A 26,835-nucleotide genomic window follows, 5' to 3' on the forward strand; every position below is an offset into this window, starting at 1 on the left:
GGCCCTAGAAGCCTCTGGTTTATTACTCTGAGATTGAACGCTCTGGTGCTACAGGAATGCCTGGCGAGTACCCTTGGCCCTATACACACCATTTTCTCCCTCAGCTCTTCCGTCAGCATTAGGCTCTGTCCCTTCTAAGCTTAGTGGCCCTAGCTGCTTTAGATGTTAGGATGCCCCTAATATATGCTTTGAATGCATCCCATCGAGTTGTCTTCAAAACCAACCCTGTGGGGTTGTTCTCAAAGAAAGCTCCAATGCTTCCATTTAATTGCTAATGACCGGGTCATTCAATAAGGTGGGGTTGAACTTCCACTGCTTGGGCCTTTTCTCCTGCAGGCATAGCGTCAAAAGTCACTTGTATTAGGCGTGATCCGGGAACCCGATGTGCCCTATGCTAACTTCCTTAGTAACGTGCACAAGGTCTTTACTAATGAACAAGTAGTCAATCCTGGAGTATATGCGCTTCGTGTGCGAGAAAAGGGTGTTATTTATTTATTATTTAGTATAACATAGCTTTTATGGTGTTGTCATCTCTCTCGCCTGGATGGGCGTGTTTCCAGGAGTCCAAAAATACAGTATCTGCAATCCGACACAGAAACTCCTTAGAGGGCTAGATAGTGCTATGATGCAAACCTTCAGAAGCATCCCAATTCATATCCAGGGGTAAGTTAAAGTCACCAGCCACTATAATAAGCCCAGTGGCGAAGGCTCCTAGTTCTTTAAAGAAGGAGCAACCAAATTAGTTCTGGCCTTTATTCGGGCTAAACACGGACGCTATGGTCACTTGGGTTTCATGACGCTGTCCAGAGATATCATACATCCCTTCTTTATCTGCCTTAGAGCTTCCCATTAGAATCTGTACCCCAGAAACGATAAGTATCTCCAGCCCACACTTCTTTTGCTTACAGTTGGAGAAGTACTGATGCTAGAAAAATCGAGTCCTAAGCCTACCTTCCTCCCCTCTCCTCAAATGCATCTCCTGGAGGCACGCCACATCTACCTGCTGGTCTTTTAACCTACGGAGCAGTTGCACCCTCTTCCTCAGGGTGTTCAGACCCCTGACATTGTGTGGGATCAGCTTAAGCGCCATTTCCATAGACAAGAAAAACCCCAACAGCTGGGATGTAGACAAGTTGGTCCCCAGTCAATCCACAGAACATCCAAGCACACCCCCACCCGCACCCTATGGCCACGTATCTCCACTACTGCCCCTCGGCTGCAGTGAATTAACATCTATTGAGCATCCAAAAACGTAACCATTTGAATAATATTAACAACATAGAAACTAGAGAGAATTGTATATACTTGGCCGTGTTAAGGCGGTCCAACTGCCTCTCGTCCAAGCCAGCAAGGGTACATTTAAAGGGTCTCCAACAAGACCACCACCCTAGCCCCGGGTACCTGCTGCAGCATTAAGCACCAATGCATATCCGGCATGCAGCAAAGCAACATGCAGATAAAACCACCCCTCCATCCCAGTGCCAGGTAGTGCTCGCAGTCGGTCTTTTAGACCCTCCTCCAGTGTCTATCTTCAGGGAGCAGAGTTCCAGCCCCAGGAACTTTGCAGTTTCCTCAGGGGTTGTGCATCTCCATTGCTTCTATTCCCATGGTAAAAGGAGGCTGAATGGGAATGTCCACCTGTAGTGGACCTTAGACATCTGCAGCTTTTCGGTGACGGGCCGAATGCCTGCCGCTTCTGAAACGTTAGCGCGGCCAGGTCGTGATATATGAGTAACTTGTCCCTGGAATGAGATGGTTCCAAGCTGTCTCGAAGCACGCAGAATGTTCTCCTTCACTGTGTAGGCATAGAATTTCATTATTATGTCCCTGAGTTGTGCCCCAGGACCCTTCCTCTACAGACAGACCCTATAGATCCGGTCCAGGTTAACCCCTTTGCTATCAATATCTAGGAATACCTCTTTAAAAAACTGTAGGACCCAAACCCTGAAATCCGGCCCTTCCACACCTTCCTTCGGGTCACATATTTTCAGGTTCTCCCTCCTGTGTCTAATCACCAAATCATCAATGGTAGCAACCAACGAGTTCATGCTCTGCTTCACCCGAGCAAGTTCTCTTGAAGAGACTGTATCGAGTCCTCTGCGGCACCAACCATGGAGTTTGTTTACTTGACATCCTTTGATAGGTATGTAAGGGTCTTATGGATATCTTCCGTTGCTTCTTCGATCTCTTTCTTGAAAGTGTGTGAGATTTCTTCCTTCAGCGTTCCCAAGTACTCCAGCAGGTTATGCTTCATCAGTGGGTTAGTGTCCGATTTCTCCATCCCCTTCCATGCTTACTGCGCGAGCACACTGTCCCCAGTTTCTTCCTTCTCCCTTCTTATCGGATACCAGCCCCGGAGTCCAGATCGAACATATGGGCTTGGTCTTGTTTGGTGCCTTCTTTGGAGACATTGGCTGCCCCTAGGCTTCTTGCCACCTTTAGTCAGCAGCGGGGTTGGAGGGATCCTCTTTCCTTTGGTGGAGACACCACCCAGATCTCACCTACCCCTGCCACTCACTAGGCCAGCTTTTTTGCCCAGACCGCCGACTTCAGCAACCCCCAGAAGCGGCTATGCTCCAGGAGGCATGTCTGCACACTATGGCCCCACTCTTCTTCAGCACGGCTATACACTGCACAACATCATTACGGGTTTATACAGATCACCCCTCAATGCTGGGGCTCCAGCCTCCCATGAAGCCTCCGGGTCCAAGGGACACATTCCAGTCTCTGCTACCCAAGGCCAGGGCCATGCCCCCACTACCATCCCAGGGCTCATGTACACGGGCAGTCCAGCAATGCCTCCACTCCACTCATCCTCTAATGTCACTTGCTGCACGTCACGTCACGGGCGCCTAAACAGTGTCCGCACTGGCGGCCATTATCCTCTCGGCCGGTCCACTGGCATCCCACACTTAACCATCCGCCAGAGGTTCACCACTCTGCACTCTCCCGGCACCTTGCACAGCAGCGCCTTGCCTTTCTCCGCGGCTCTCAGCCCATCTGCGAAGGGGCTCTGCACATCATCTAGTGGCCTCCTCGGCTCGCTTTGTTTGCTCGCCACGAGGCTCCACGGCCCGCTCCTGCTCTGCGATCTGGCAGCGGGTTCCTCCAGGAACAACCTGTGCAGCAAGGACCCACTTCGCTGCTTCCGTGGGTGCTCAGGGATCCACACCGCCACGGCATGACATACACGCCCCTCTCCAGACATGTGTACTGTCGCAGTTACACCCGGGCAGCGGGAGCTGTGCTAAAAGCAGCCATTACAGCAGCCACCGGCCACGCCGCCCTCAGTGTTTTCAGCCTTTAAAATGGAATGAAGTCTGGCTGCCTTTTCTTTTTTAAATGTTATTTGTGTCTCTTGAGCTGGCAGGGAAAACTTTAGTGATGTGTCCTGAAACTCTACTGTGCAGGCTGATTTGGATGGACCAGGCAGGGATGATCTCCAGCAGGAAAATAAGGGAAAAAACTAGAAAGATAGTAGTTGCCAAAGAGATTGTGTAGGCACAATGGGTCTCCTATCTAACCAGACAGATTGGCTTTTTACTGAAAGGATTGGGGTGAGATAAAATGACCAAGAGACCAATAAGCATTTGAAAGACTTTAAATCCACAGCTGCAAAAAGGAAAGGAATAGAAAACAAGCCTTCTCTGCCTACATCCTCCCAAGACTACAGAACCTCCTCCCCGTCAGCATCAGACTCGCCCCCATGCTCCTACAATTCAGAAAAGAACTCAAGACCCACCTCTTCAAGGAGTCCCTCGTCCTCAACACCTACGCCATCATGTCAACATTTGTGCCACTTGCCTAGCTAGACGCCATGCACCCTTCACCTCCCTGCCACACTGTACTGTTGTACCCTTCTGTATCCTACCCCCTGCTGTATATCTGATCAGTTCTTACCTCTGAAAAGTGCTCTGTTATGCATCTATATTGTTGTATACCTGTGTACAGCGCTCAGATGCTTCTCGAAGCTGGGTACGCGCTCAATAAATACCATAACAATAATAATAAATGAAAAGGCAGAAACTGGATGGTCAGTTCTGAGAAGCGGGAGAAGGGGTTGAAAGTGATCATGGCACCTTGTTATCTTTTGTGAAAGGATAACCAAGTATGACACAGACACGAGACATCAAGTTGAACAAAAGAATATTTATTAACTTAAATGTCAAGATGTTTAAAGGTCTAACTTGCCCCATGCTAAGGTGGGATTTTCCTACCTGAATAAAACAAAGGAAAGCCTGAGTCAAAGAGTTCAACTTAAACGTCTGTCTGTGTCCAAAACCTATCCTTGCTCTCACAACTACAGTAAACCAATGTGTAGGGATGTAATGCGTTCAACATCTACCTGCTTGTTGAAAATACCAAAAGACTGTCCTGAAGAAAGTGGCCGTAACAAACATGCTGCCGATGAAACCGGTAGACAGTAATTGCTACAATTTAGAGATACTCATTGAATTTTCTATCTATGAGCAATTGTTTACTTTACCCCACTAGTTGCAGTAACAACAGGACCTAGGAAAAACGCATAGTGGAGTATGTTTTGTCTTTATGTAGGTTTATAACACAGTTTCTGAGTTTTCACAAACTTGTGCTCGTGTCTTTCTTTTAAACGTCGGTGCATGGGGTCTACACACAATCCCTGGGTCATTAAAGTTATGTATAACCCAGTGGATGTATGTATACTCAACGACTAAAGCACTGACCTTTTATCTGGCTATTTGTCTCTTCCAATACAGACACATAGTGGAAGAGAGTGGTTGATGGGCATGACTAAAACAAGGCTGAATGTTTTACAAGAACTAGAAGTTAATAGTTTTTCTTCTTATCCTGTCCCCTGTTTGTAGGCAATACACCAGCGCTACATAGGGATAGATGAGTGTAGGAGAAAGGGATATTTAGAATTCAACTCTATACTTTTCTGTACTCCTCCACAGCCTTGTCACTGCTGGTGGTGAAATACACAGCAGTTGTTAGTTCTCTTGAAAAATAACCCTGCCCTCAACCACAGTAGTTTTTTTCCAAAAAACAGGTTGTTCGCCTGGTTTTGGAAAACAGGCTTTGTTTTGGTTTTTCACTAAATCACATTACAGTTGGCACTTGCCCTATTTTTCGTGTTATCCAGTACAGAAAGTAAGGGCATTTCCCTGTTAACTTACTTCTTTGCCGCCCTATCTTTTGTGAATTCCCTGCTGGTGCTCCACCATCACCACCACTGCTTCTCTGTGTTGCTTTTTCCTCCTCCTGTTATATAACTGCAACCCTCTAACAGGTTGCAGGTGTGCTCTCTCAATCAGCCCTGCCTGACCATGATTAGGAGGACATGCCTGAACTTCACACCAACCTGCAGGCATCTTCTTCGTCCCAGTACCAAAGTGGTGAAAGTGTGTTTTCTTTACTCTCAGTTGCCTCCTACTCGTCTCAGTACTAGAGTGGTGAGAGTGTATGGTGTTTATTACTCTCAGTTGTCTCTTCCTCATCTCAGTACTGTCGAGTGACCCATATGGTGAATTGAGGGGAACTGACTTAAAATAACCCATAAATATTGGGGAAGGGTTAGGTTGTTCATCACTAGGAAAAGGGGGATACCATGTCTTGCCTGAGGTCATCCCACTCCCAATCCTCAAGCACCCTCCACCAAGGTGAACCTCTCTTGCATCTCCGCCCCCAGGGATAGGATCCAAAAGCGATGGTCTTTCCCTGGCCACTTTCACAGAGGATCCAAGGGGTTTAGGTTTGAGGACGCCCTCAGGTTTCTCATACTTCCTGATGCTGTCAGTTGATGTGTTGTGTTAAAAGTCGGCCAGAAGAGAAGTGCAGATATTCACAGAACTGGAGATAAATGAGTGAAGGGGCCCACAGTCTCTTGCATGAAAAAGAGTTAGTATTCAGCTTAAAAATGGTGTCTGACATCCAGAATGCATCTCTTACATGGAGTGTCCCCAAAATCAGAAGTCTCCTATGGTCAATAACTGTCAGTCATGTATGCCTCACCATATAATGCTTACAGTAGTGAGACAGAGCCAGAAGTATGCCATGCCAATAAACATGCTTTGTTAGAAGTCAGAGGGATGCAGTACTTGGTCCAATAAAAGGACACATGCTTCTATGTGTAGAGGCCCTTTAGGATTTATCCAACTGCAATATATCAGGACGGTAATAATGCAAAGACTTCATAATTGAAAGTCAGTGGCCTGCATACCCACTCCTCCCTCACCTCACTCTCACTATGTTTGCACAAGGCCATGACAACACAAAAGGTTGAATGAAACAGCAGTTCTTGGAATAGCTGCATGATTGGCTATTGGTATGGTCTCTGTTGACAAATGCTCATGTTCCTCGCTATGATAAGTGGTAGGTCAGAAGACAGACAAGAGGTCATGATTTCACCTGTTTAATTTCTATTGAAACATATTAAGGCAAATCATTACCCTAAGTCTAAGGAGATGGCCTTCCCCTATTGTACAGAAATTACAAAAGGGTGCTTGTCAGCATGCCGTACAACAGAAAACAGTCCTCTGTCCCGAATCTAATCTACCCTACAGTCTGTCCCTTCCACTAATGCAAAACGCACTAACATAAGAACAACCATGAAGGTCTGGATGGACCCCTCTTTGATGGTGGTGGTTGGTTTCTGACCCCTACCCAAAGGCCTCTCGTGTCTCTTTCGGGTGACATGCCTGAATGAACAGTTCCAAAAGATTAAAGTCTTCCTCGTTTCTTAGTGGCACTTCATCCTGGCCCCCACCCAAATGTCAGTGTATCGTGTCTTGGGCCTCCTGCCTGGCTCCGTGTACCCTTTTGGCTGACCCTGTGTGTTCCGGCTCTTGGTTTCCTTGTGTAGCGCAATAGGCCTCAACAGCCGGTGCTTGTTTGTATGTTTGAGAAAAATGTTGTCTTTCACCCCAGCGTGGGGTATTTGGTATTTCCATCCATGGGGTTCTTGAATATCCTATCCCTCTGTGGATATACTGACTCTCAGCCTGGCTTGAACAGTTTGCTTTGTCGCCCCCTCCTTGGAGCCTTGGTTATCTTTCCCCTTTGTGGGATATCTTGGTTCTCAGCCCAGACTGGGCACAGTGACAGAGCCTGGGTGGAGACGGGCGGCAGGGGGGTGGGGTGGCACCCTACTTGCTCCCCCCTGGTGCCCAGTGCAAGCCCAGTGCGCCCCAAGCCTAACGGTGATGCCCTATTATCCATGGTGACACCGAAAAGCTGCCTCCGCTACTGCTTGGGCAGTTCACTTTGGCTTTGCCAGTCCTTCTTGGACCTGTGGTTTCCTCACCCTCTTGTGGGGTATCTCAATTCTCAGCTTGGCTTGGACGTTTAGCTTTGTCAGTCTTCTTGGACCCGCAGGATTTTCACCACCTCATGGGTGGTCTTGGTTCCCAGCTCAAATCAGGCAGTTTGCTTTATCTGTCCTTCTTGGACCCAGAGTTTTCTCCCCCCCTCGTGAGGTATCAACTGGACTCGCTGACCCCCTCCCAGTTCCCTCTGCGTACTGCGCACCTATTGTTCGGTGATGTGGCTTGTAGGGGAAGGCAGTGTCTCATTCTGGCATGGAACCACAGCATTGGCGTGTCGGTCTTGGCATCTGCATTGGTTCTTCTTCCCTCTCCTCGACAGGACTTCAGCGTCCTTTATGTAAGGCACTGGGGTGGAGCTCCTCTTACTCCCGGCCGTGTTTGCCGGTGCAGCGTTCCGCTGTCTTCTCTCCTTGTCTGTCCTCCAGATGAACTGCTCAGTGCGGCGTCTGGATTTCTCCTCCAAGCGGGATGATGCTTCCTCTGCATTAGGAGAGGAGCCTGGAATGAGACACGGACACAGAGGAGACGTGTTTGTGGCTACAAACTTTTATTTAAATGAAAAGTTGGTATAATCCTCACTATCCCTAATCTAGGAGGGATTTCCTTACCTCAAACAAAAGCTAATGAGACTGTCAATGTCAAGATGTCCAAATAAAGTAAGTCCTGTGTCAGTAATTCTATTCTGGCCCTCACACTCGAAAACAACTATAAGGTGCAAAGGGTAATATTCCTTGTCTTCTTATAGTATTCAAAAGCGGTCAAACTCCAACAAAAGGTTTTCTTCATGGACCAACATCACAACTCTAGAAAGAACCTTTTTCCTGGGTTCTTTGCATTCAACATATAATTTCAAAAGGAACCACCATGTTTTCAAGAGTACTCTTCTCTCCCCTCAGTGCATTCAAGTAGCTTGCAGGGCTTGCTCCCTTCCCCAAGGTTCCTCTTTACTTCCAGTTTCAAAGACACCTTTCTTCTCAGGGCCTTTCCTTTCAGCACTTTGTTCACAGTTCACAATTCATACTTCAAAATGGTATTGCTTTTTTTAAACTTCTCTCATCACTTCACAGTTCATATATTGCTTTTCCTTTTAACAGTTTATACACTATGTAATACATCCTTGTCTTCACCTGGTATACTCTCCTGCCAGGACTTTATATATGAAACCCTTTCACTTATCTTCATCTGGTGTACTTTCATGCCAGGACTTTGTATCTGAAACACTTTAACTGATCTTCACCTGGTATTCTCCCCTGCCAGGACTTTATTACACAACTACCTATTCCTTCAAGTATGACTTTAAGGCACCATTTACAATTTGCTTGCCAAATACTTTCATCTGTTTAATGGATTCCCAATTGCTTTCTTGCTTTGATTTCATGAAGCGGTATCCACCTTTCCATTTATTTATATTGCATTCTTGAATAGCTACGGGCTCCCCTAAGATTTGATTTGTCTCTAATTAATGATATCGGTAAGCCGGTAACGTGGGAACTGTTTCACTTTCCCTGGGCTTACCGGTTACCTTAAATGTTACTTCTTCTTCGTGGGCTCTGCTGAATTGGCTGTGTGTGTGCCCGGACAAGCACCCGCTTGCCATCGTACTTGCGTCTTCGCTGCGTGGTTCCCGCAGATATTCCCTTCTCTGCGGTAAACTGCCAGCACCTCTTTCCTGCCTTCCTGGGGTTCCATCGTCTTCTCTGCTGTTTGCCACAGAGCGTTTTTCCTTCACGGGGTATTGAGCAGCATTCCTGACCAGCAGGAGGATCCGCATATGCATTTCTCTCCGCTCCTTGTCGTGACTGCCTTGACCTCCTTCAGCTGAATTTGGGTTGTTTTTAGACTCGCCGGCTCAGTTATTTCTTTCCAACAACTAGACCATTGCACTTGATTCTTGGTCCCAGTGATCATCACTACTGCCATTTTTCCTTGTGTCAGTGGCCATGGTTCTTCCTCTTGCATGGTATTGTGGAATTAAAGTCTGAGCTTTAGTGAGAGTAGTCTTTACTATTCCTAGTCTCTTCCTGGTGTCAGTGGTTATGGGTCTTCCTCTGAAATGGTTTTGGGGAAATTAATACTGAGTTCCACTAGGAGTAACCTTCCCTACTCCTGTTCTCTTCCTCATATCAGGATCTAGCATGTAGATCCTACTGGTATGTTGGGGAAAAATGAAAGTAGATCCACTAAATGGTTGGGGAGGGGTATGACAATATTTCATTAGCGTTTGGGGGTTCAAGGGAACATCCCTAAAAGGAAAAGGGGGTATGTGGTCTCCTCAAACCCTACCTCTCCATTTCTCCGAGGTATACCTCCCCTAGGTGGTCCTCCCTCATATAGCCGCCCCCAGTATTAGGATCAGTTAGCGGCTGCCATCCCCTGGCCACATAGGAGGAAGCTGCCTCAGGGAAAGTAGTGAGGATATCGCCAGATTCATCATGGTTAGCGCGCAGGTGAGTGTGTCTCGCTATTCTGCTCAACCTCTCCAGCTGGCTGGCACTCTCCAGCTCGAGGCTATCTCCAGCTCGCTGACTCTTCACCTGTGTCGGCCCTACACGGCCTTTATCTTGCTTCATGGGAGGAAAGGAAAGAGTCCATTGGTTCCACCCTTTAGGCACCACATAATGACGCCAACCCTCTTAAAGGGGCCTTGCTCTTTAGTGCCCTGTTCCACTCCAATATAAGCGACAAACTATGTTATGTTAAAGGATATTTACACCGCGCACTATCACCACTGGAGTGGTCCCTGGTGCTTTGGCGGATCTGAAAACAAGAGGGTAGGGTAAGTTAGTAGGACTGAGCGGGAAAAGCGTAAGAGAGCTGTGATGTGCTGTTGGCAGCTTCAGTTCAGTTTACACCGTTCACTGAGCGTAGGTGTGATTTTTCAGTCTGTAGTTGTCATGTGCTGTTGTGCGAGGCTATGTTTGGTTTGTTTTCTGCAGGGTAGTGAAGTGCGTGCATTATGTTGTGCAATATAGGTATAGTTGTGTTTTGTTTAGAGTTTGAGAGTGTGTAAACAGAGAGATTATTTTTTTGGAGTGCGTTAGTTAGTGGTGGCGCTCCATCATAACTCCTCCGCTTTGGCCATCTGTGGTATGCGTCGCTGCCAGTGTCACGTATTGTGGTGTGCTGGGGGGGCTGGTCTCCCTCCGATATTTTGCTCACGGTTGTGGGTTGTCTGCAGGGCTATTTAGTGGTGATGCCTCCTCCACCCTCTCCCCTCCCTGTTCAGACTAATGGATGTCTACACCGCTTTGGCCCCTGGCATATACTGGTGTAAGCCGCCATCGGCATCACCTCCCTGTGCCCCTTGGGGGTCGGGGGGGCTCTTCCTTGTGCCCTTGAGCTACCTAGACCCGTGGTTTATCTGTTCAGTCACCACTCTTTACCCTTCAACTTATATGCCCTCTGTCTGTGGTTCAACCTAGGACGCTCCCGTCCCGCTCGTTAGCCTCCGGTCGGGCCCTCCATGGGAGCCTGGGTCTCCCTCCCACTCGGAAGTCTCTCCACCTCTATGCACTTGTCGTGGTAGAGTCTAGTCCTCCGTCTTGCAATATGTGTGTTCATTCCGAGGGGTGTGGGTCATTCATTTTTGTCGGTTCGGAGTTGAAGAGCCAGGACTTTAGGAGTTTTCTGATTTTTAGATGGTCCTTCATTGTTCGTATTTCGCTCGGTGGGGGAGGGAAGATCCAAATGTTTGCGGCAGGCAAGAGAATGCTGATCCACTGAATGTTTTCCTTGTGTACGGTTTAGGTAGGTCTTCATGTAAGGTAGGTGGGGTACATATTCTGCTGGGGCGTGCCTTGTCCCCTAAAGGAGGTAGATCACCCCCAGTGTGATCCTGCTTGCCCTGTGCCCTATGGGGTGTTAAGCAGAGCAGACTTGCCTCCCTAATGCCAAAGGGGGTGGCCCCGCCCCCTTGGTGAGAAGGGACAAATTCCCTGGATTCATCACAGATACCAACCACAGTCCTTAGAGCATTATGGATGAATTCAGTGTGATTATTCCCAGCGATTAATGTGTAAAAGAATTGCCACCACCCATGGCTGCTCCCCATTCTGTCAGGGGTTAAAGCGTCAACTCCCACTGGCTTATTGTGGTTGGCGGATGTACTCAGTCACTACGGCAGATGTGTCTTTTACAAATGCAAATCAAGATACACATACAATAACCTACTCATTGTGTCTTGACAGGAGACAAATGTTTAAGTGTGTCTTTAACACAATCATCATTTACAGTTTGCTCTTATTCTAGCGGCGTTTAATATATGTCCGGCAGTTACAATAATAAAGGTGCCAGAACATCACAATCAGACTGAGTCTGCAACAATACGTGCCGGGGTTCAGAAATAAGTACCAGGGCTGAGCCCTGGCAAACACCCCCACAAACGAAGCACTGATTAGTCGCCTTTCTAAAATAAATGGTAGAGATGCTGGGTGGGCATCAGTGTATGTCCTGTTCAACATCTAAATGGGATATTACTGCAGACAACCAAAACAGAAGCCCAAACAGGACAGGTGCTACAAATAAACCACTCCAAGCAGACAAATCCTATTGTGTTATGTGCAAAGTTTTACAATTTGGCGTCTTTCCTTCTTACATTAAAATCTTGAACAGCATAAGATTCACTGTGTCCATCCCTTCTGTTGTAAATCCTACCTAATTTTGTAAATATTTGTAAACGTTTGTAAACTTTTGTAAACTTTTGTAAACTTTAAAGGGTGCTCCAAAGGCCATTCACGTCCTTACCTGTCTGCTGTCCTCTACCTGCTTGTGGCTCTGTCTGAGGTCTTCCTTCACATCCTTCCTTGAGTTGGGATCTTCTCCGAGCGCCTGCCTAGAAGGAGAGACATACATATTTTACATTTACGCTGTCTCTTCTGAGGGCTCGAGATGTCGATCAATGCAGCAAACAAATAAGGACAGCGCCTGTTCCTAGGGTCCGAAAATAAAACATGACAATGGAGTAAAAGCTGAAACAAAAGTGCAGTAGTACAAACACCAGAATCTGGATTACTCCATAGCCAACATTGCTGTAAATGTTAGCACCATTTTCTATTTATTTTTTTACGGTGTGACGTTTAAATCATAGGCAAATGATACTCAAGAATACATTGAGGTTAGCAGAGTGGAAGGACAATTCTCCAATCTCCATGCCTGCATCGTAGCCATCAAAGTTGGATGGTGCCGCATCATCTCCAATTCAGCGACTTGAAAACTGAAATGACGCTGTTTGGCCAACAAGGCAGGAAGAGATTGAGAAACATCACCAAACCCTGCCCCCTCCTAGATATTCCATACCTCAAAATTAAAGATGTAAAACTGGGCTTTTACTTTGAAGAACATCTTGCTGTGGAGCACCAAATGAATGCAGTAGCTTTTACAACCTGAAGCTCTTGTGAAGTATTATGCCTCTGCTCTCTATTAGACCTACAGTGTTGGTAGAAGGTGTGGCTGTAAATTTAAGGTTGCAATTCTCTTTAGGGAGGAAATTCCAACCCCCCTCCTTTTCAAATTACACCTTACCCAGAATGCTGCGGTCTGCATGGTCTGTGGTCATTATAAATGTGATGTTTCCAAGGTCAGAGCTTCCTTTTACTGGTTACCGGTCCACTACCAAATTATATTCCAACTATGACTACCCACATGCAGGGTGCAACCCTATTCCCCTTCACGGTCACTTCATGTTGCCAACCATTGCCTCGTTACCCTACTGCAAAATGAAACAAGAGACTTGGGCACTAACACGCTAATGCTACTGCGTGGGTTTTAAAGTAGTAAAGAAGGCAGCCTCTGCCTAGGCTCAGGTGTGGTGTTGCACGACATCACATGCAAAAATAGATCTCGGTGTTGGCTTTGGCATAATAGCGCATAGCAGAAGAGACCAGTGTTGGCAGCTATAAGACCAGTTTTTTATATCTGATTAAACAAACTTGTCACAATCATGTAGCCTATCATTACATTGAGTTTGGATTGAGACAAACACATGAATTGTTGTATAACTGAAGTCCTCAAATGTGTGTATAGTACAGTGAGTGTTTATTTGGTCTGGTGTATCTAACAAAACAGCCAACACGTGTTTCAACCGTTTGGGGTCTTTTTCAAGGCAAAAGAGCTTATCCAGTTTCAACGAAAAGAGTATATTACAGATGAGCCAGTCCTGGGTTTGAAATGTCTATAATGATAATGATAATACGGTACGTGTTCATCCAAGCCCCATTGGGCTTTTGCCAAGCCGCGTGTTTTCACCAGTAACATGCAGCACGGCATAACAAGCTTACACCCGCTCTTGGTCAAAAGTACAATCTTACCTAGAGCACTACGAGCACACAAGGTCATATGCCCGTGTGCTTGTTGCAGCATTCTGGAGGACACCCTCCCAAATTGAAAGGTTTCAGAAGTATGTTCTTTATTCATAATGCCCGTCCATTGAACTAACTATTCCACCAGTTTTTCAGGAACTGTGCACCGCTTTGTCTAACTATCTTGTCACTAAAATCGACACCATCGCATTCGAAGTGCCTTACAAGTGCTTGTGCTGTTGTGCTGCAGACGCTGTTGGATTACTGTCAGAGTCTTCTACGAGTCACCTACCAGAAGCTGTATGGGCAAGAGGAAGGACTGCTTCAGTGGCATAGCTCTCAACCATTTGTGTCGCAATGGCGGGTGAAATCACCCGATTTTGTTTTTGGCGGGTGAGACGCCCATTGCAATTAATGGGCATGCAGGAGGCTTGGCGGGTGAATGTGCCCTTTACAAGGCGGGTGACACCCGCCAAAAGCGTGTGAGTTGAGAGCTATGTCAGTGGTTTAAGGCGAAACACTACAAGGCCTCAAACTACCAAAATTCCCATGGTGTGTTGAAGCTCTGCCCCCCAGCTTTCTAGAAACCCTAGTTAGTGTAGCGTGCACGCGCATTTCGCGCGTGCATTCAAAGTGCCCTACAAGTGCTTGTGCTGTTATGCTGTTGAGGTGTGGTGGATGGGGGGTGAAATCACTGAAAAGTACATTGTATGAGCATCAGCATTTATATTCGAGAAAAGGAAGGGAGTCTTGTTAGATGCAGGCCGTGATTTAATTCCCGAAAAGTAGGCTTGAAGGGGTGTGACTGCACATGGTGAGGCAGTGACGTTATACTTTAGCGGCTTGAGCGCTGTATTGATTTAGTGTGGCGCTGCCTCGCCCGCTACGCATCTCGCAATACACTTATGGTTGGGAATGGTTATGAAATGTCACTGCATTATTACCTCATAATGAAGGCGCGCACGTACTGGTCTCCGCCGGTATAGGCGGAGAGTATGGCTTTTTCGTATTGCTGTCTTGGGTAGGACAAACTTGAGGGCTGCGCGTCGTCAAAGTTATTGAATTTTTAGACGTTGCGCTGCTTTGGTTCTTTTCACGCTTGTCTAGCTACGCATACCCTAATAAGGGGCATGTAGGCAGCACACCCTGATTGAAACACGGTGTCTAATGGTGGTGCCGTGTTAGTTTGTTGTTAAATCAAAAGGGGTGTGTGTTCCCGCATCAATTATGGCCACGGGTGGAGGAGGCGGACCTGTCTGCAGCGCGGATGCGCTGTCTGCTCGGTGAGGAGAAAGACGGGCCTGGGATCAGGCTCGGCGCCGGGCTCGGAAATGCCCGCGGCGCGGATGCGCTGTCTGCGCAGCGAGGAGGAGGCAGGCCTGGGATCAGGCACGTGCGCCGGGCTGGAAGGTGCCCGCGGCGCGGATTGGAGCGGGATCGCTGCACGCAAAGGAGGAGGACTCGGTGGTCTGGTAGGTCAACTCGTCGCCAGATGTTAGGCCCGGACTGGGCCTTTGAAAGAGGACAGACACACCGATGGAGAATATACGTCTTTCTTTATTCGTATACATGCATGAACTGAACTCAAACTCCCTTCCCCCATTCTGACGTACTTCCTCACGTGATGTCTCCCACGTGGCAGGGTTGCAGTCTCTTAAGGAGACACGAGCCCTGCAATAGTATAGCCCCGTAACAGAAGTGGCCGAAGGCTACAGATGAGCCAGGCCTGTAAGCAAAATTCAACAATTACTACGAGCACAAAGTCTGAACTTGAGGACTCGGGTTGCTGAACTTCTCTGATGATGAAGTTGAGGAAGGGGCATTACAGTGTAAAGCAGAATGTTCTCGCATCTCAGCTACTTGAGAGGAAGCTTGCCTGACTGAAGAGGGACCTGCCTGACCTCATCATGGTTCCACGTGTCATACACCCTTGCTGGTGGAGTAAACACGAGCTCGCTGCTTGAGGTCTGGAATTGAGAACTCTGTTTGAATGTGAACATCTTTCAGCTTCTGCAGGGTTGGGGATGCCTCCCTCCTCTTTCCCTAATGATTACTATATATATATACTTGTAACTATAATAAATACAGTTATCTCTCTCTAAATCAACCCCTTGTAGCGTCCGTTACTCAGCCCCAACACTATAATTGGCGACGAGGATTCACTCACCTTTCTTCCGCCAGCTGTCTTACACGAAGACGCTCCGCTCTTCCCCAAGCGTTGCAGCGGCCCCGAGTGGACATCGTTAAGGTACCGCGCTTTGCTCCGTGTGCTGCCGCTTCACTTCTTTCCTAATTGACTGTTTTTTTTCACAAGATTGTCACGCTCTGTGTCCTCATACCAAGCGGAACTGTGCCACTGCACCTAGCCCATCGCCTGCTTTCTCCTGTCACGCGCGCAAGCGCAATGTTTGGTGTTGTTTTCATTTTGGATCGACTCTTCTGCATTTCTTGAAGCTGTACACACACCTATGCCTGTGTCGAGGATGTCACGGATGAAATACTAAAGGTGAGAGTGGAACTGCCTGTGAACCGTTGTTCACACGTCTTGGATAGACTTATTACCAAACAAATTCGCAAGGAATCACACTAAGAATCCATTACAGGCTTCACTGCTCGCAGCAGTCACGTATGTTTATACATTGTTATTGAGGATACTTACACAGTAGTTCTGCTGCAGCCTATCAGCTGCTGCATAGCCAATCAGTCATATAAACCCATGAATAATAATAACTGAGAATTTTCCTGGCATATTACTAGGCAACCAGAACACGTCGTTTCTGGAAGACTGCACTGAATCATCTTTCACCAAGTCAGCACATTTATCGTGGCTTTCAGCAGTGTTCCCCCGCCTGCGTTTTTTATGCCTGACACCAGTGAGCCGAGCATTCTGTGGAAAAGATGGATTAAGTCATTTGAGCACTATGCTGGGGTTGTCTGTGGCGCTAATTGCAGTGCAGAAAAGAGAAAATCACTTCTGCTGCATTGTTTGGGCCCAGCTGGTCAGGAGAAGTATGAAACACTGCCAGATCTGTCAATGGAAGAAGGGTCCGCAATCAATGAATACGAGCGCGCCGTTAAGAAAATTGACAAACATTTCGAAAAGAAAATAAGTTTTATTTTGGAAAGGTACAAATTTGGGAAGAGAACACAAGAGGAGGGAGAGAGTGTCGAGAAATTCATTACCGCTTTGAGAAAGCTCGCCAAGTCATGCAATTTCAATGAACAGCTCGATGAGAGACTAAGGGACCAGTTCATGCTGGAATGCCGGAGTGCTAAAGTGAGAGAAAAACTCTGGTCAGAAAATGACCCACCCCTGGATACCGTACTTCGTGTGGCGAAGGAAGTAGAACACACCGAAGAATGTGTGAAAGAATTAGAAAATAAGGTGAAACATATGCAAATTGAGACTAGCAATTTTAAACCTACCAAAGTGTCCTGCAATAATGCTGAAGAAACTGAGTCCATATCTATGATTAATAATGCCTCCGTCAGACGGAAGATGCCAATTAGACAATATAGACCATCACAACCTGACAAAGGGAGATACAAGACTAATCAAAAAGGATCGGTTAGTGACCGAACCAGGAAAGATAGCCCTGACAAGCAATCCACGAACTCTAGAAGGAGACGCCAATGGAGGTGTTACAGGTGTGATAGCGTCAACAACTGGGCCGGTGACCCAGAGTGCCTGGCTTTAAAAATTATATGCAGCAAGTGCAAAGGTAAAGGTCATTATTCGAGGTGCTGCAGATTCCGTAATACTTCCACTAATTGGATAGGAGGTAACTCGGACAGTGGCCATATTTGCGGAGAGGTAAGGTGAAGAATGCGTATTCGTCATAACTGGAGATGATGACGAAGAAGTCCTGGAAAGTCCCAAAGCCATGGTTTTGGTCGATGGTGTAGAATTGAATATGATGATTGATACCGGTGCGAAGTACACGTTGCTGCCACAACACTTGTGGAACAAGGAAAAACAAGAATACCTACACAAGACCGATATCAACCCCAGAGTTTACGGTGGGGTGAAGATTGACACCATAGGTTGGTTCTGGGGGAAGTTGAAGTTTAAAGATAGGAGAGCCAAAGGCAAAGTTTATATCACTAATGTGGGCAGGATGCCACTTTTGAGTTGGACTCATCAGAGTAAATAGTAAGTCAAGTTAGACTCTACTGTTGAAGAATCTGTTTTTGCCATCGGCAATGATGGGAGTAAACTGGGAAATGGTCGTGCTACATTTAAAGAGAAAGCCATGGAGATCATGCAAGCTGTTTTTCGTGATGGTGTAGGATGTCTTCAGGGTTATGTGCATGAAATACAGTTGAAACCAAATTATAATCCAGTCGCCCAGAAATTGAAGAATGTTCCTTTGTCCATGGGTGATGAAGTCAGAAAGGAGATAAGAAGAATGGAAGATCTAGAAATCATTGAAGGCATTGATGGCAGCGAATGGGTTTCGCCACTGGTGGTCATAAGAAAAAAGTCTGGAAAACTCAGAATTTGTGTAGATATGCGGGAATTGAACAAGTGTGTTGTTCCTGATCGTCATCCTCTCCCCAACATACAAGAAATATTCTCCACAATTGGGCCATCAAAGTTCTTTTCCACTTTGGATTTGACCTCCGCATATCACCAGATTAAATTACATAAACGTGCCAGGCATCTCACTGCTTTCATTACGCCGGATGGTCTTTATCAGTTTAAGAGGATGCCATTTGGTTTGGTGTCCGCTCTGGATGTCTGGTTTTACCATACGTCCTTTGCGGGTCCCACGAGGCGACCAGGGAGCTAACAACGGGCCCATTGTTAACGGGCCCATTGTTAGCTCCCTGCCCATTCCCATTGAGTCCTAGGGGGCTCAAATGGGAATGAAGATTCATTTTTACCGGGTCCATGGAATGGGCAATTACCAGGTCCGCCAAGGTCGGCATGACCCGGTAATTGCCTATTCCATGGACCCAGTAAAATTTCATTACTGGCGGCAGCCGTGCCCTTAATAAGGCCCATATTGATTATGAAGTTGCATTGATTGAGACCGCCGAAAATGGCGATCCAGCTCTGCATATGGACACAGAGGGGAAGAGGGGGGTGGAAAGCTTTAACAACCAAATTGCTGACTGCTCAATGTTGGCGCCTATGATTGAGGCAGAATTAGGCAAGCGCAGGAGGCTATCGCTTGGACCTTCAACGCTGGTCACCCAACGGCGATTAGGAATCGAGACCGTCTTCTTGTTTAACAATCCCCCTACCTGTGCTACTCTGTTGCCGGCTACAGCTGAAGGGCTGACTGCTGGGGGGGATACATTATTCGGCGAACATATACTCTCAGCGGATCCATGTATGCAGAAGTCCAGCTCGCCGGTTTTAGGAGTACTGAATACGAAACCATTTTACCGATTATGCGAGTGGGCCCCAGACACCTATAAGGAGGAGATATGACCCTTAGTTGCTCTCTCCAGCTCCGCCACCTCATCCCAAGGACACTGTCACAGATGTGAATTTCCCAATGATGACACGCATATTGAACTTGTTGGACAAGGGACACGACCAAATTAACTGGGAAATTCAGGTGATGAAGTCATCCTTGATGGAGATCATGGGCAAATTAAACAAAATTGAGGGGCTTTTGTTTACATGTCATGCAATCTTTGCACTTGATGCCAGACCCAAATATGTGGGCGTTGGTGCTACAAAATCCTTGCAAACATCAGGGGGGGATTATTGCCCACTATGCGGAGGTCGCAGCCCCATAAAACAACAAGACGGCCACTTCGGGGGAGAAGCTAGATGTGGTATTATCCCAGATCGTTGCAAATAACACAGTTCAAATAGATAAACTTATTAATGGCATAAATGATCTTAGAGTGGCCCAAACACACATACCGCTCAAGCATCCTAAAGAAGGATTGGCTAGTAATTCTGAATCACAAAACCGAACCGAGGGTCTGGATAGTCCTTCCGCCCTCGCTGACATTATTGATCTTGCCGAGTAGAGGAAATGGCAGAAGGATCAGAGGATGGTAGATGAGAAAGTGGAGGAAATCGATGAACCTCCAGTAGTGGTGCTTACATGCAGAGAGAAAAGATTAGCCCTCAGAACTCAAAAACGTATTGCTTTTTTAAAAAAAAGCTCTGTCTGGTGCTGAGAAGAAAGCTAAAAATTAACCTGCAAAAAAAATCGATAACCACAATTCTCATATGAAAGGTCTATGCAACTTACCCAATAATGATGCCATCATTGATCTCCAGCAACTTGTTGAGGAGTCCAAAGCCCTACTAAATATGAACAATGATATCAGCAAGTGCTGGGAATAAAGCCAATATAAACCACGTCTGAAAATAATCATGAGAAAATTACTAATAAAATTCTGCCAATTCCCAAAATTGGGACAGTTCCAAACTCAAAGCCTACGGTACATAAAGCTTGTGAAGAGCTTTTCTCTCCCCTCCCATATAATTACAAACAGAGTTATCTAATTTCTGTCCCTTAATTGAAGACAAGAGAACCACAAAGGCGACTATTGGAATTACGGGTGGACATGGCCCTTGTAACATGGGAAGTGATCCTGAGATCAAGAGCAGGGGTGGGCGACAAGAGCTTACACCTGGCCTTCCAGCTGTGGCTTCCAACCCAGTCGAAAGCGGGAACAGGATCAAAACTCCCCAAAAAGATTCAATTTTAGGGGTGGAAAAGAACACTAGTGGGAGAAACATCAGTACTCCTAATGTGGCTCCTACCTCAGGGGAGGGTGCAAATAAGAGCAAAACTCTGTTTAATGACACCACCACGGGGGGGAAGGCATTAGTGGAGGGAGGAAAATCGAGCCACACTCATCCCCTCCATTATTGACACATGATACACCCACTATAATGGGATGGGAGAGTGTTACTGTTCGCAATGGTAATTCACGCCTAAACATTTAATTTATGCTTAAAGCATTTCAGGCAATAGTGGCTCAAGGACTTAGAAATCCATGTGAAACCAGCTGGCATATGGCTCCAGGAGACAATGCATATGTCTCACTTCTATGTTGAAGGCTACCATTCTTATGTACAATTCGCAAAAAGGAGCCTTACGGGGAGACCGTCGGGAGGTCTCACCGTGCTAATTAACAATGTGTATAATATGTCTTCCAGACTAATATACAGTGACGATGACATCCTTGTAGTTGAGCTCTGTACTCATGGTGAGCCCTATGTCTGTCTTTTAATCATTTGCATTTATTGGAACAAGTTGACAAAATCTTTCTGTAGTATGGTAGATCAATTAGATTCAATACTTGAGGAAGCTGTAATTCGAAACCCGCTGACTAAAATTGTGATAGGCAGTGATTTTGATTCTACCTGTGATACTGCTTCTGCTTCTAATGGCAGCCATTGGGGTAATTATATGTCTGCCTCACTCCTTAATGGGCAGAGATGGGTCGGCTTTTTTTTGGAATGGGATGTTCAAATGATGCACCACGAGGCTAACTAGTATAATCATATTTGGGCTTGGGGTAATTATAGATTGCTTATAGACTATTTCTTTGTTTCTACATCTTTATATGTGCTAGGAGATCCTGTTTGCATAGTTGACGACCAAATGATTATTCAATTGACTCTAGAGTTATCTTGTACTCATTCAAGACAGAAGCTGGTTTTACACTCGTAGAAGCGGATCAACATAAACCCTCCGTTAGATGGAATCCCCAAACCTGTAGGCGGTTGCTCAGGCTTATTTGCTCAGATCCATCCATCCCAATGTATGAGTGTCAAGAAGGGTGCCCTATCGCAGAGACGGAGACGGTAAACCAGAGACGTATCCAATATCATGTGCTTAGTCTTGCTTGTGAAAAGGACCATAGCTCACCGCACTTACAGCATCAGAATCAGCACAATGCTACTCTTGATAAATTAAAAAAGGAAAAGAACAAAAACATAAGACATTTATATAGACTAATTGAGTCACCCTTGGATCTCATACAACATTTTAAAATTGTTCGACAAGCCTACCAAAACAAAATCAAGAGTTTAAAAAGTGAGTTACTGATTGCGGATAATCAACAAATGATTTATGATCTCATTAAACATGATACAAGGGAGGTGTGGACAACTCTGCCTACAATAACTAATGACCCCTCCACTCATACTGAACCCTCGATTTCAGCAGAGGTATGGACAACGTATACTACCGAAAAATATCAATTACCCATCCGATTTTCTCATATAAAATGGGTGAATAATAAAACATTAACATCTATGGTCTCACCTTGGTCCCATGGGGAAATAGAATATGCGATCAATAAGACCAAGAACTCAAAAGCTGCCGGCCCCGATGGGATTCCTCCTGTCTTTTAAAGTCTGATACTGTACTTTGGGCAAAGATTTTGAAAATTAAATTTGACCATATATATATATCACTCAGGTGTGATTCCTTTGACATGGCGTTCCGCCAATATTATCCCTGTATATAAGAAGGGTCTAGCAAGTGTGAGTTACAAACCTTTATTACTCAACATGACATTCTTTCGCGGTACCAGGTGGGGTTCCGTAAGTCATTGGGTTGTCCCCTTAATGCAACCATAGTGGCGCACTTACAGCATCACACAAATAGTCTAAAGAAGGGCCGGTCTACATGGCAGCCCTTGACCTGACTGCAGCATTTGATTCTGTTGTGAGAGAACTTCTATGAGAAAAAAGGATTAAGCTTGGTTTCTCATCCCAGTTGGTGGCCATAATTGCTCTATTGCATACACATACTAATTATAGGATCAGACTGAATAGAGAAGGGGCACTTACGGATCTAATTCCGACATAAATCGGGGTTAAACAGGCATGCAATTCGGTAGCGGCCCTTTTTAATCTATATATGTCCGATCTTGATGCATCTTAGCATAGTGCCACCATGTACCCTGTCAAATTGGGCAAATTGATCCTAAATTGAATTGGATTCGTGGAGGACCTGTTTTTTGATTTTTTTTTGTAAAGTATTTTATTAGCATTTGTGCAAATACATATGCTTTAATAATTAACAGATATCAAAGTAACAAACAAACAGATAACCAAAGCAGTCTTCATGTTGCAGTGTGAAGTTCTTGTCGATTTGAGTGAGGAGGGGGCAGGTGTCCAGCGAATCCAACGCCAGAAGGGGTTGGTTTCAAGGGGTTTCCATCTCTCAGGTGGTTCTTCGTCAACTTGCTGTTAGGGGTGCATTTTCAGGGAGTTTATGCTCCGCGGCGTACTGTATGTCGCGCAGCAGAGCTTTCCATGATTCTAGGGTGTCATTGGCATTGTCGACGCCTGCGTTGATTCCCTCCTGCCAGCCTCTGGTTTCAGCTTCCGTCCATCTTTCTAGGTCTTTAAGCCATCGTTCATGCCTCGGACCCCCCAGTGACTTCCAAGCCATTGATATGGATCTCTTTGCGAGAATGCAGGCTAGGTCCATTAGTTTGAATAGGTGTTTGTACTTGCTCAGTCTGGGATGGGCCCCTAATAAGCATTCTTTTGTGTTCCACTCGTATCTGGTTAGGCCAGCGTTCGTGCAGGTGTTTTTCACCATGGACCAGAATTTTGCCGTTTTGGTGCAAGTCCAGAACATGTGGATCATGTCAGCTTTGTCGTTTCCGCACCAGGGGCATTGTGGGGATACCTGTTTGTTGAAGGTAGCCACTCTCGATGGGGTCATGTACGTTCTATATAAGACGTTCAGCTGGATCTGTTTGAATCTGGTGTTTCTTGACACTTCTTTGTGGTATAGTAATATGCGCTCCCATTCGTTATCTGATAGTGTGATTTCCAGCTCGGTTTCCCATTTTTTGTCTCAGTGGCGTGCTTTTCGGGTTGGGTCTGTCGATCAGTTTGTTGTATAGGCGAGAAACCGGGTTTCCAGCCGTCAGCTAGGTCATACATTTCCTGGAGGAGGGGATCTGGGGCGGGTTCCTCTGGCCACATTGTCCATTGTTTTTTGGCAGTTGTCTTAAGGCGATGGTACCACAGAAATTGGCCACTCGTGATTCCTTTGTTTACTTGTAGCAATTCTAGTTCTCTGAATGTGCCCTCTTCATACATATCACCCCATGTGTAAATTCTGGCTCTTTCCCAGTTTCTGGCCGTTGCGAGATCCGTCTGTGTTTTACAGGCATCTGTAATGCTCACCTGATTCCCGTAGAGGCGCCGGTCTTGACTGGGCGTATACCGTATCTTCAAAGGTGATGTGTAACACACGGCTGGCTCTTTGGGCTGGACCTCTGTGCACTGTATGTCTGACTCGAAGGGTAAGATGTCTGCAGATAGAAAATATGGGATTAAGGAACTGGGTTATTGAATGTCTCTCTCTTCTTCCCTTTCTCTTCTCCTGTAGAACCCCAAAGGTTAACGCTCTCACCTTAGGTAAGTGAACGCCGTGCTCTCCATCTACCTCGGGGCAGGGTGCTGTAACCAGTTTCTTCACTGGATAAGGGGAGCAGGCCTCTTGACTTCAGAGGACTGCTGTCCGTCGTTTACTGCACGAACGGTAAGTTTCGAGTAATCCTAATGTCTTTAAAGTCTTTAGTAATGATGTCTCTTGTTTTGCAGGGTTCCGGCTATGGCGGATGACGGGCTGAAGTGAGTTGAAGATGGAGCCCGTGTGATGAATAGAAGCGCCTGGAAGCACGTAAGTAAGCGCTTGTTGCCTGCGTCACGATGCGCTCTAACTGTCTTTTTATTTTGCAGGTACAAGTTCGGAGCGGCTGCAGGGTGCCGAAATACCCACTGGGTTAGATGTGGAAAGGAGTAATGGCACGTGAGTATTAAAGTTCCCCAATGTCTTTAAACGCACCTTGTTTTGTCTTTCAGATGCGGGATGCAGCGCCGAAGGCCTCCGGAGCGTGCAAAGAGTTGGTAAGCTTTTGTCTTTCAGATGCCGGAATGCAGTGTGAAGACCTCCGGAGCGCACGAAGAGTAGGTAAGCCTTTGTCTTTCAGATGCCGGAATGCAGCGCGAGGCGTTGGTGACAGCCGATGGACCAGATAAGTGAAGAGCTGTCACTGAAGACCGTAATGCTAACCTGTTCTTTCTTGTCTTTATAGGTGTTGCTGAAGACTGGATTCAGGATGGTAAGCCTTTTTCCTTAGGCCCAGGATCAGATGCAGAAGACACGATGAGCGTTCTGCTGCAGAGGATGCAGAATAACGCAAAGCAAGATTCATCCATCGGGTGTGGTTTAAATAGCCTCCTGTAGTGCTTAGGTGTCTCCTTCCACAGCCACGCCTAGGTAAGAAAAGAGTTCCTGCTTTCCAGAAGAGTTCCAGTGTTCTGAATCTAGGGAGTGGCTCCTGCCCCACCCAACAGGAAAAGTAGTTCCAAACAGAAGAGGATCAGAGGCTCAACTGGCAGGCAAGTAAGCAGCATGGTCTGCTGCAGGTAAGTCCACCCAAGCATTATGAGCCCGGCGCTTCCAGCGCTGGGACTGGGCATATTTATGAGCCTGGTGCCACTGGCGCCAGGACTGGGTCCAAAAGGTCCCAATTGGGACTGGTTGGCACTCGGAACCTGGGTTATGGATCTGCTTCCAAGGGAGTTGGGAAAACCCTGACCTTTTGGAAGCAGAGATCATGACAGCATCGGCCAGGATGGGGTTGTTGGGAGTGTAGGGGTGTTTCAGTTGTCAGAGGAAGCAGGTTCTAGCCCATACATGCCTGCCTAGGGTTACTATCATGGGGACGTCAGATGGCTGTTTCATCAGGTTCCAGAGTATCTCCTTGGGGAATAGCTTGGAGGATGATTGCCGCAGCAGCCTCAATTCGGCAGGCGGATCATCGGAGAGCCATTTAGTCGCATGACTGAGTTGTGCAGCTAGATAGTATCTTTGGAGGTCTGGTAGTTGTATCCCTCCCTCTTTGTACAGGAGAGTGAGTATGGCTAAAGAGAGTTTATGTCTGGATGGCCCCCATATGAAGTCCTTGATTAAAGATTCCAGTTTTTTGAAGAAAGGAGTTCTGATGTAGTGGCAAACATTCACGAAGTAGTATAAGAATCGGGGGAGGATTATCATTTTGACAATTGCTGCTCTGCCCATCATTGCGAGCGGAAGCTTTGACCAAAACTTCATGGATTTGCGGAGGCCTTTTATCGCTTTTTCCGTGTTATGTTTGTGTGTGAGATCGGGGGTGTGGCTCACGTCGACAACTAGGTACCTAAAAGCTTCTGAGCCTTGCTAGTGGGAACGCACAGGATTTTGGCCTGCTAAATTCAATCCCGGAGTATAGGGCATAATTGTCTAGGATGTCTAGCGCGACTCGTGCATTGAGCTGTGGGTCTCTCAAGTATAGGAGAACATCATCCGCGTACAAGGATATTATGGAGTGATCATTGCCCAGCCTGATACCCGCATCAAAGTGCTGTTTTCTGAAGTAAATGGCCACTGGTTCCAGGCCTAGGATGTATAACATCGGAGATAGCGGGCATCCTTGTCTAGTGCCCCGCTGTATCGCCCAGGATTCAGAGACCGTTCCTCCAGTCTTTACTCTCGCTACCGGTGAGTTGTATAGCACCTCGACCCATCGCACAAAGCCTTCGCCAAAGCCGAACTCTCTTAACACCTCAATCAGCCATTCCCAGTAGATGGAATCAAAGGCTTTTATGGCATCAAGCGATAGCACCGCTATGTCTTCGTCTCTGTCGTAGGTCTCCGCCACAATGTGCTGAAGTCTCCTCAGGTTTGCTGTGGTGTTGCGTCCTGGAACTAAGCCATTCTGGTCTTCATGGATCAGGGTTCCCACCACCCTCGCCAGCCTCTTGGCCAGGATTGTAGTCAGGATCTTACTATCGTAGTTTATCATTGCAATTGGGCGGTATGAATCGCACTTGTTGGTAGGTTTGTTGGGCTTAAGCATTGGAATGATTATTGTTTCTTTCATGGAGTTGGGTAAGATTCCATTTTCATATGCCTCCATATACACCTCGTGCAGGACCGGGGTGACGGTAGCTTCATACGCTTTGTAGAATTCTGACGGAAGTCCGTCACTCCCTGGGGCCTTGCATGTAGCTAGCGATCCAATCGCATCCGTCACATCCTCCACGTTGATCTCCGCGTCTAATAGTTCTCTTTGGTCTTCTGACAATCTTGGGAGCTCTATTTCCTCTAGGGTGGCTCTTATGTCCTCCACTGGTATTATTGTGTCATGTGCGTACAGTTTAGAGTAAAAAATCGGCAAATGCACGATTGATATCTTGCTGGGTCCTATGGGTTACCCGCTTTTCATCTGTAATC

General features: G+C 46.6%; 1 protein-coding gene across 1 annotated transcript in view; it reads right to left on the reverse strand.

The window, feature by feature from the left end:
* The window catches only part of LOC138498060 (dynein regulatory complex protein 1-like), a 371,050-nt gene that overhangs the window by 292,937 nt on the left and 51,278 nt on the right, over positions 1 to 26,835 (reverse strand). Inside the window, exon 2 of the mRNA XM_069621906.1 lies at positions 12,048 to 12,135. Coding sequence (XP_069478007.1) covers positions 12,048 to 12,135 — 88 coding nt within the window. The remainder of the gene's footprint in view (positions 1 to 12,047; positions 12,136 to 26,835) is intronic.

This window comes from Ambystoma mexicanum, chromosome 5q (assembly GCF_040938575.1).
Source record: "Ambystoma mexicanum isolate Mex_15411 chromosome 5q, UKY_AmexF1_1, whole genome shotgun sequence".
Classification (NCBI taxonomy): Eukaryota; Metazoa; Chordata; class Amphibia; order Caudata; family Ambystomatidae; genus Ambystoma; species Ambystoma mexicanum.